The following is an 11206-nucleotide window of genomic DNA, read 5'->3' as shown; positions in this document are numbered from 1 at the left end:
CGTTGATGCGCAGTATGCTGACACTTGAGGTTACCTTTCCCACTATTTGAAGTTGAGATAAGATATTCCTCAGCTTGGACGTGCTGCCATCCTTGAGATTACAGCGTGTAACCTATGTGAAAGCCATGGATACTGAATTCGGCCTACTTGATCTACTTTCGTGCCATCATTATTCCTGAAGGATGTATCTGTCCTTGAGTGGAAACCCTATCTCTCTATCTCGCACATTTGCGCCCGGTTGCTGTTTAATGATTGGTTGATTTCGTTTTCTCTACTGTATCTCCGATGCTACTGCATGTATTATGGCTGTGAACCACTGTTAAGTTCGGTTTAGTTCCCGATCGCCCCCACTGATAGTATGGCGATAGCTTCGGATGTTTCTACGGTTTAGGTGGGTTTACGTAGGATTGTGTAGTATATATAACGACCAGTCTGAGGCGGTACAAGTAAACTGTACAAGATCTTCACCTTGTCAAAACCATCTTCTTCCGGCTCTGGACATCACTCAATACTCCCGTGTTTCTGTTTATTTTTGGCAGGTCGCCGGAGACATCAAGAGCTCGAGCATTGTGCTGAGACTCCCGACATGTTGCGCTGTCTCGTGAAACAGAAGCTTGGAGAAGAGAAACCAGGACGCCGCACTGCTTGCATGAGATCTGCATCAAACGATTTGATTAAAATGTCAGCTACAGTGCATGTCATAAGAGAGCCTACGGTATGTACGATATAGCTATTTAACACCACAAACCTCCAAAACCCCCGCTCCAACAAAACACGGTCTTGGCAATTAACGCCTTCTAGACCTTGTGGTCCTCGACACGCAAAGGAACACCGACCAATATTCCGTCTGCACACGAGCGGCCTCGCCCGGCAGTGGAGCGGCCAAGAGTGGCCGAGGCGGCATGCGGGCAACCAGGACGCCATCTTGCCGTATGGTCGCGGATCGCCGACGTCGGTTGCGGAACGATTCGATGGCCCAGCCGAGGAAGGCGGCGAGAAAAACTGCAGCAATGGCGGATGAGGCCCCGATGACGGGCTCTAGCCAATGCCAGGGGGCGTTTTCCGGTGGCTGGGCAGCAGGGAGCGGGGCTCCCGATGCCACGGGTCCAGACAGGGTACAAGTGAACATAATGGCGAGGACGGGGAACTGGCAGAGTTGCTTGGTAACGGCGTGGAGCATGTTGGTTGGACCCTGGCTTGGGGCGTGGGGATGGGGCGTGCTACGGTAGGGTGGAGTGAGGAGGTTGTTCTTATTCTGCGTGTGAGATGCGACTGACATCGCAGCGTGCGAATGCGCGTGCGATCCAGTGCTTACTGAAGTCTGCACGGACGAAATCAGCTTTGCGTAGACGGCGTCCCTTGTAGTCGGCGATGGCTCCTTGGACGCGCGTTCCGGCATGACGGCGACGACGTCGTCCGAGGAAAGGTCGCGCGCGTCGTACTCCGTAGCAGACGCGCCCATCCCAAGGTTCAGGCGCAGGCGATGGCGGTTGTTGAGGAGGAGGTTGTTGAGTCGTGGCGACGAGGACGTAGAGAATTGCAAAGACGGTCGGAGGGGTTGAAAGGAGGGTGTTGCGTTTTGGGGGTGGAGGAGTGGTGGGTGAGGGCTTTGGCGCAGAGGGTGATGGAGGATTGGATTTTATAGGCGCTGGCGGGAGGCTTCGGACGGATGCCATGAGGGGGCAGACTCTGCCCCCTCATGGCACGCATTCTACCCGGCAGAGTGCGAAGACGGAGACACGGAGACGGAGGCGTCTCGTCTCGAGACGGAGTGCAGAGACATCACGAGGCGCGCATACAGGCGCTCGGCGCGGCGGACAACAGATCGGCGCGGGGGACAGGCGCTCTGTTCGGGGACAACCGCTCGGTGCGGGGGATAACCTCGAGATGTCGCTCAGCTAGGGGGACAACAACCTCGAGATGTCGCTCAGCGAGGGGGACAACCTCGAGATGTCGCTCGGCGCAGGGGACACCTCGAGATGGCGCTCGGCCGTGCCGCTAACCGCTCAGCGCGGCGGACAGGCGCGCCTCGAGATGTCGACGAGCGCGCGTGTGCGCCCCTCGGGATGTCTCCGCGCACCGTCTCGAGACGAGTCGCAGGCCTCGAGATGTCTCCGCATTCCATCTCGAGATGAGAGGACACGCCGTGCAGGTTCGGCGCCGGTCTCCGCCTTCCGTCTACTCACTCAACACTCTGCTCTCCGTCGTCCACGTCTCGATCGGTCTCCGCACTCCGTCTCCGCACTCCGTCTCGACGCGCGCGCAGACGCGTCTGCCCGCGCGTAAGCCCTCAACGCATTGTTTCTACGCTACTGGTATAGTTTTAGCTTAAAGAAAAGTGCGTACGGTAAGCCGACTTTTTCCTTTCAACATCTTTATGCATCAACGAGTTGGTTTCTGCTACAATCGACAAGCAAATGCTTCACCTGTGGTGATGGCCTTCTGGTTTAAAAAAACACGAGTGAAATCGCGCTTTGGGTTTGTAGGAGAGACTCAAGACCTTAGTCAAGTTTACTGTGGGAGGAGCGACGGCGGTGTTAAGTACCGTCTAGGAGCTATGTACACGTGTAACATACGACAGGGTTGTCCAGAAAAAATAAAATAAGTTTTGTCCTCATATGTGGACTAACGGTCCAATAGGGGAGCGCCTCGCGGGACGGGAGATGGCGAGCGTCGCGGGGGGAGGCGGACGGGTGATAGCGGGGGGATAGAAGCTGCAAAAGATGCTGCAAAAGGAGCACGTGTTAGAAAACGAATAGAGCTGCATAGAAGCAGCAAAAGGAGCTGCAAAAGGAGCTCGGTGCGCGACAGAATAGAAGCAGCAAAAGAAGCTGTGAAAGGAGCACGGCCTCTTTTGCTGATGTCAACACATGAACACCCCTTATCGTTCCGAAGCCCGGCGCGCCACAGAATTGAAGCAGCAAAAGACACGTGTTAGAAAACAAATACAAACTGCAAAAGGAGTCTGTCGCCAAGGCGCGGGGTGGGGCGTCCCCCCGCTCGCGCGAGCGCATCTACGTGCGGGCCCCGCGCCGCGCACGCGCCGCCCTGCCTCCACAGTGTGTGGAGTCCACACCACCCACATTACCCCCTCGTGGCGCAACCGCCCCCTTTACACAGTGTCGCGAGCAGCGCACCCATGCTGACGTATTGATTTTGACGGCAGTCCATTGCATGGGGTATTTCTCTCAAGAGCAATCCTCCTCCATAAACGTTGCCGGGACTGGCCTTTCTGAGCAACTCACGCGTCCTTTATACGCTAATCCATCTCATTCTGCGGTGTCAGAATCTCTCCGACGAATACAGCGGCGAGCCTGGCATGTATACGTGTACTGCAATGGCGAAAACGTGCACTTGCGATCGTCCCGACCATTCCGCCGCCTTTACACCTCACACTGCCAGCCTTCATACAGTATCACTGTGACTTCCTACCGCCTCTACTTTTCTCAATCCTACCGCTTTCGCTTCCCTCATTCCGCTCAAACGCACATTGCCATCTCTCCGTCGGACACCCTCAACTCCCGTTGAAAACCCTTGCTGACTTGAAGTAAACCCGCTCTCCATCCTCCGGACACTTCCCATTGGCAATGGCTGGACCCTGTCGGCGCCACCGCTACAATCATTCGCGTCGTCGTCCCCTAATCCCGCTATGTCCCCCGCTCTTGATGTTGAAGTTCCATGCCCCGCTGTTTCCACGTCTTCAATGACTCACACGGACTATCGCTTTGACGTCTACGTTTCTCGGAGGGCGAGCTTCAGAAAGAATTGGCATGGGAATAAAGACTAACAAATTTCGTAATCTCACTGTGCTTGCTCGTGCAGGTTGGCTTCTCCCGGATGTCAGTTTTGGCGCTTACCATCACGGCACTGCACGACATGGAAGCTGCAACAGAGCCGGCCGTGCTGTAATTTTTCCCCGCGCCATTCTTGCCCCACATTACCGCTTGACAATGTCTCGTAACCTGCGACCACGCGCAGCAGCTCTTTCAAGACAAATGCGACATTAACATAGAGTACCCGGACCCTCATTCAGAACGGTCCTCTGTTCCTACTTTTCCCCCTTTCCGCACCAAGCACTATCGGGCACTGTTCAGCTCCTGATCGGTATGGAGGCCAGTCTGGATGGCCGTGCTTCTGTTCGCCTTTTCTTCGTCCTCGCCCAAACATGCGCTTCACGGACAGTATCTACTCGTACTCCACTCAAGTCTGGCATCAGGCCGCTCTTCCGTGAAACTGACCCGAAAAGCCATCAAGAATGAGCGAATGGCCTACATTTTGTTAAGCCTAATTCATGCACTTATAGTACTCTTGCTAGTGCCTCTTGCTAGACGACTAGCTCCTTAGCGCTCCCGAGAGGTCGGCTTTCTTCGGCCAAATATATACATTAACGTTGTCCGTGATGTCTGACCGCACAGGACAGTCTGTCCTATACAGGACATACTTAACCCACGAGCGACGACGAGTAAACGAGGAGGAGTCATCGGTCTCCAGTTCACACAGGTTACGGGCACCCTTCGCTACCCTGCACAACACGACATCCCCACTGCTCTACATCAACAACAACAACTCCCACAACGACAAGAACACACCGATCCCTCCCCCTGCGGAGGAGCCCCAGGCTGAACCACCACCAACACCTCACATACAAACCTCCACCGACACAACCCACGATCACGACACAAGACATTCACACACAACACAACACCGACACAATGGAAAAACGACCAGACATCCCAAGACTAGACCCCACCAACTACGGCCCCTGGATAGTAGCCACCCGCGCAGCAGCACACACCATCGGAGCTATCGAACACATCACAGGAAACCCCCCACCCCCGCAAGACCCAACCGACCTCAACATATTCGACAAGAACAAGAACTACCTTCTTGGAAAATTAATAACGTCCATACCCCCCGAAATAGCCAATCTCATCCTCACGCCAACCAGTGATCCCACTCCCTACGATCTAGTACAAGCCGTCACTTCCCACCTCGACACCACAAACGCATCAGATCACAAGTACCTAAAGCAACTGGCAGAGCAAGCCCATTACAAGCCCGAAATGACGCTAGAAGAGTACATCAACGCCCACGAAAAGATTCGAACAAGGATGATAGCAGCCCGGTTCCCAGACATCTCTGACCCCAAGACTACTGTCGAGTTTCTCATAGATGGTCTGAGGTTCAACCCAGCCACAGCCACCATAGGAAACCAGCTCATCGCCCTCGATCCCAAAGACACCAAAGACTTCGTACACAAGTTCAATCGCTTAGATCTGTACCAGCGATCATCCCTCCCTAAACCGGCAAGCATGCATGGCGACATTGGTAGTCCCGCCAACTCATTCCGAAACAGGACACCCGCTCCATGGTACACCCGCCGGCCCCAACACAACCTACCGGTGCCGAAAAATCCGTGTCGCTTCCACATGTCCCGAGGCGTCACTCGACCGAGACACACGGATCAAGAGTGCAACCATCCAGCCCACCCTCGCCACCAATACATCCGTCCAACAACACGTCCCAAGCTCCTCAACACGGCCCACATCACACAAAGCCCGGTCGAGTACGCACAAGACCCAGACGCAGGACACCCCAACGTGCTCAACCAAGCGCCAAGGGTCGATCTTCTTGAAGATCACTGTACGTATATCCTGGACTCGGGAGCACACCCCTCCCACATGCAGTCACTCTCCTCACTGCACAACCCTCGACTAGCCCCGACCAGAACCAAAACGGCCACTAACCAAACTGTACCCTGTACACACATCGGACAGACGACGATACGGACGAATAAGGGTCACCCCCTGAAAATCACCGCCGTCGTATCACCCAGAATCCCCAACAATCTCCTCTCTGTCAGATCCATAACGCAAAAACATGGCAACGTCCTATTCACACCAGACGTAGCCTACATATTTGACAAAAATTCACGTGGCACTGTCATTGGCACGGCACCATGGGACTCTCAGATCCGATCGTACGCATGGAAATCAACCCCAAAACCACAAGCAAGAGAAACCCGCACAAGACCCCATCCCAAACCACCCACGAAAAAGGCACCGCAACAGACAACCAAATCCACCGCCACACCCCTCACGACCCCAAAACAACAGGCCAGAGCAGCCCGCACAAGGCCAATTCCCAAACCACCAACGAAAAAGGCACCGCAACAGACAACCAAACCAACTGCCACACCCCTCACAACCAGCAAAGCCACACCCACCGGCCTCACACAGTCACGGGACCACACACCAAAATCCATTAAATCGACACCAGCTCCCCACATACCAGAAATCCCCTGTAAGACAGCCGACAGAATTCTGCATCAATGGCATCTCAAACTCAACCACGCCCCCCTCCGCACAATACAAAATATCGCAAAAACTAAAACAGTACACGGCCTTCCAGCATCACTGTCAACCACAAAAATTCGCATATCATGCTCGGCATGCTCGCACGCCAAACAACGACCAGCACGCCACACCCCCGCACCCCACCACTATGCCCCCGGTGAATATCTCAGTTCAGACACATGCGGACCGATCCAACCCAGATCTACGCACGGCAATCTACACTTCCTTACGTACATCGACGCCGCCTCACGGCATGTCATACTGTACTTCCTCAAATCACGGAACGAAGTCGGCATCATCATGCCTCAATTCTTTGCCCAACTCAAACACCGCAACCGTCTCCCTAAAATATACCGCACCGACAACGCCCGAGAATTCAAATCCAATCATGCGCTCCAAACCTACGCCGCTCTAGGAATACAGTACGAAAACAACACGCCTCACTAACCTCAAGAAAATTCCATCGCTGAAAGAATTAATCAAACCCTCATGAATGCGGCAAGAGCAAACCTACACCACGCAAACCTGCCTGCAACATACTGGGAAGACGCGGTACGAGACGCTGCCTACAAGTACAATATCCTACCTCACAGCGCAACAAACCAAGCGCCATACACACTGTGGCACAGCCAACCGGCGAAACCCAAACAACTCCTCATCTTCGGCCAGATCGGGACCGTGCCGATCTACGCAAATAAGAAGAAACTCGAGTCACGCAGCCGACCTGTACGCTATATGTACGCCAACAACCCCCGCTCAATCACCGTTCAAGATACCCACACGCACCAATATCACACAGTCCGCACACAAGACTTCCTCCCATACACCAAGTCACATGACCCAGCTGTCACCACCAACGCCGTTCTTCGCACCACCTCAAACCCTCCACCCCAACCCACTCCTCAGATAACCACGCCAGACCCCCGCACCAGACAAGAAGCTCGCAACTACCCCGACGCGCACGAATGGGCACGAGCGCACGACGCCAAACTAGAAAAATTAGATGACAAAAACACCATCAGATGGATCCCCGACAGCATGATCCCAAAACACGAAAAATTAATACCGCTCACCATGACTTACCGCTACATACGGGACCATACGGGAGCCGCCACCGAGCGCAAAGCAAGATGCGCCGCAAGAGGTGACCGTATGACACCTGGAAAGCACTATGACCCCGACCAAGTTACCACGCACATGGCGGACAAGACTACAGTACGGCTCCTATTAGCCATAGCCGCCTCCCGCAATTGGTCACTAGAACACATGGACATCAGTTTAGCATACCTCCATGAACGCTTCCCCCAAACGAAACCGGTATACATCAAACAACACCCCCGCTTCAATGGCACATTTAAACATCAAGGAAAAGCGGGGCTCCTCATAAAGAACATATACGGCACACCACAGGCCGCCCGCATCTACCACGACGGCCTCCTCAAACACCTAACCTCCCATGGCTACCAGCCTACCGAAGCCGACCCGTGCCTCTTTTTCAAAAAATCAATCAAAGGCACAATACTCGTAGCAGTCAACATGGACGACTTTCTCTCTGTCGCCTCAACCCAAGCCATGCAAGACGAACTACACGCCACCCTCGCGGCGAAATACAAAATCAAGCGCCTAGGCTTCCCAGCCCAATACTTGAAATGGCACATACAACGTATGCCACAAGGCGAAGTACACATCGCACAGCCGCAAGTAGCCACGTCAATACTCACGAAAACGGGCATGCTCGCAGCAAACCCAAAGCGCACACCACTTCCCCCCAAAGCAGCGTTCACCTTCGCACACGACAGCACACCACTGGAACAACATCAGGCCTTTCTGTACCGCCAAACAATAGGCGATCTGCGCTACCTAGCGGACAGCACAAGGCCAGATATACATCCAGCCGTCAGCATGCTAGCCTCGGTAATGCACAAGCCCGCGAAAGAGCACAAAGACCACCTCCAATGGCTCTTACGCTACCTCAGCGGCACAAAGGATCACGGCATCCTTTTCAAATCCGCACCCAGAACCACCTCCCCCACTCTCTGCACGTACAGCGACTCCGATTTTGCGAATGATCACGACCGCAAATCGCGAACCGGAGTCGTACACATGTTCCAAGGCGCACCTATAAGCTGGACATCAGCCCGACAGACAGTTGTGGCGGCTTCCACGTGCGAAGCAGAGTACTTAGCCGCCACCGCCGCTACACAACAGGCCCACTGGCTCAGAAGGCTTCTCAGCGAAACACGAACGCCTGAGACTAAACCAACACCGCTCTTCGTCGACAACAAGTCTGCCATCCTTGTCGCCCAAAACTCGGCGCCCATCAAACGCCGAAAATTCATTGACGTCAAACACCACCTCATCCACAACCACATCCAAAGAGGAAACGTCAACATCAAACATATCCCTTCCGACGAAAACTTAGCGGACTACTTCACCAAGCCACTCGGACCCCAACGTACACGGCACCTCCTTCGTAACCTTAGCATCGTCGCCCCAAAACCCCTATTGGCGAACCCGGGGACTGTCTGACCGCACAATCACATTCGCCAATAGCCATTTTGTAGTGTCAGACCGCACAGGACAGTCTGTCCTATACAGGACATACTTAACCCACGAGCGACGACGAGTAAACGAGGAGGAGTCATCGGTCTCCAGTTCACACACGTGAAGTCACGAAAACGCGTGTTTTGGCGGCGAGATTGCTCGGATTTTCTGAACGCAAATTTTGCAAACAACGCGTTTGGCAAAACTCACAGCATGCCGAAAACTCGGGGCATGTGAGTTTTTCACCACTTTCACATCCGCCTCATCACAGCAGTGCCGGATCAACCCGTCTTGAAAGAAAACGAAGTGAGTTTTCTGCTCTCTCATCAGCACAAACGAGTCTTATACTGCGCGGGTCGTACCGGTTTGCATCATGGACGCCCCTATCGCTTCATCTGGGCAGAGTCCATCAATGGATCATAGCGCGACAGGATCTGCCACAGATGCCGCCGAAGCAACCGCGAAAGAAAGACAAGTAGAAGCTTCTAAAGAGCGGTCCTCTCTAAACTTCCCCCCTCAGCCTGTCAAAAAGACGAAACGCATCGCCCTTTCGACTGAGAACCGTTCTATCCTTGTGGCGAGCTACAATATTCGCTTCAGCGAGTATTCGCGCAGGCGCACGTGATCCGTCGTACGGCACAACCATATACCAGACTTGCGTTCGTTGCGAGCAGGTACCTTGCTGGAGGTCAGTCCACAAAACTCGTGTTGGGATTTTTCAAACTCGGATTTACTTTACGTCCTTCGAGTTTGTGGGCAAATGGAAAAAACAACGTGTTATTTTACGGACAACGTTTTTGAATTGCGAATTTATGAAGTGAATTTGGACACCATTTCTTTACGTAACGTACTTGCCCTCGACAATAACGTCGCGCAAAATCACCGGGGAAGCAGCTTTAAGTACAACGAAAGATTTTGTTCAGATTTGCGACTCTCTCAAATCCAGAAGGTCATTCGTTACCTGGACATGGGGCGATGCTGTATGCTTGTTGATGCTCGGTACGCTGACACTCGAGGTTACCTTTCCTACTATTTGACAGGTCGCCGGAGACATCAAAAACTCGACCATTGCGCTGAGACTTCCGACATGTTGCGTTGTCTCGTGAAACATCAGCTCGGTTAGAGAAGAGAAACCGAAGAGAAAACGGGTCGCCGCACCTCTTGCATGATCTACATCCAAAGGTTTAATGTCAGCTACAGCAGTTAAAAATAAGAGCGCCTATGTACTATGTAAAAATAAGAGAGCCTATGCACAATGTAAAAATAAGAGAGCCTATGTACGATATTAAAAGTTAACACCACAAACCTCCAAAAACCCCACTCCGACACAACACAGCCTTGGTAATTAATACCTTCTACACCTTGTGGTCCTCGACTCGTAAATGAACACCGCACAGTATTCCGTCTCCACATGAGCGGCCTCGGCCGAGAGCGGCATGCGGGGAAGCAGGACGCCATCTTGCCGCAAGGTCGCGGATCGCCGACGTCGGTTGCGGAACGAGTCGATGGCCCAGCCGAGGAAGGCGGCTAGAACGACTGCGGCGATGGCGGCTGAGGCCGCGATGACGGGCTCTAGCCAATGCCAAGGGGCGTTTTCCGGTGGCGGGGCGGCAGGAAGCGGGGCGCCCGATGCCACGGGTACGGACAGCGTGAAGATGAACATAATGGCGAGGACGGGGAGCTGGCAGAGTTATGGGCAACAGCGTGGAGCATTTTGGTTGCACTCTGGCTTGGGGCGTGGGGATGGGGCGTGCCACGGTAGGGTGGAGTGAGGAGGTTGTTGTTCTTCTGCGTGTGAGATGCGACTGGCATCGCAGCGTGCGAATGCGCGTGCGATGCAGTGCTTCCTGAAGTCTGCACGGACGAAAGCAGCTTTGCGTAGGCGGCGTCCCCTGTAGTCGACGAAGGCTCCTTGGACGCGCGCTGCAGCATGACGGCGATGATGTCGCCCGAGGAAAGGTCGTGCGCCTCGTACTCCATGGCAGACGCGCCCATCCCGAGCTTCAGGCGCAGGCGATGGCGGTTGTTGAGGACGAAGTTGTTGAGTCGTGGCGACGAGGACGTGGGGAATTGCAAAGACGGTTGGAGGGGTTGAAAGAAGGGTGTCGGGTTTCGGGGGCGGGGGGGTGGAGGGCAGAGGCAGAGGGATTCAGCAGAGGAAGATGGAGGACATATTTTATAGGCGCTGGTGGGAGGGTGCGAACTGATGGGATGAGGGGGAGGAGGGGGAGGAGGGGAAGTACTTGCTTGTTTTTGCGGCTGACCAGCGTGCAGGGTTTGGTGTGGACTCACACTTCCCGGTGGGC

General features: G+C 54.1%; 3 protein-coding genes across 3 annotated transcripts; all 3 read right to left on the bottom strand.

The window, feature by feature from the left end:
* Positions 1-1250: 1250 nt before the first annotated feature.
* CHC_T00006094001 (hypothetical protein) lies at positions 1251-1676 on the bottom strand. Its single transcript, XM_005718083.1, has one exon. It carries the CDS (start codon positions 1674-1676, stop codon positions 1251-1253), a length of 426 nt encoding a protein of 141 aa, XP_005718140.1.
* An 8427-nt stretch (positions 1677-10103) lies between these two features.
* CHC_T00006093001 (hypothetical protein) lies at positions 10104-10313 on the bottom strand. Its single transcript, XM_005718082.1, has one exon. It carries the CDS (start codon positions 10311-10313, stop codon positions 10104-10106), a length of 210 nt encoding a protein of 69 aa, XP_005718139.1.
* A 159-nt stretch (positions 10314-10472) lies between these two features.
* Positions 10473-10832, bottom strand: CHC_T00006092001 (hypothetical protein). Its single transcript, XM_005718081.1, has one exon. The coding sequence runs from the start codon at positions 10830-10832 to the stop codon at positions 10473-10475; it is 360 nt and encodes a 119-aa protein (XP_005718138.1).
* Between the last annotated feature and the right edge of the window lie 374 nt (positions 10833-11206).

Source organism: Chondrus crispus, genomic scaffold (assembly GCF_000350225.1).
Source record: "Chondrus crispus Stackhouse genomic scaffold, scaffold_35, whole genome shotgun sequence".
NCBI classification, from domain to species: domain Eukaryota; phylum Rhodophyta; class Florideophyceae; order Gigartinales; family Gigartinaceae; genus Chondrus; species Chondrus crispus.
Note: the sequence above shows the minus strand (reverse complement) of the source record. Positions and strands in the feature narration are given on the sequence as shown.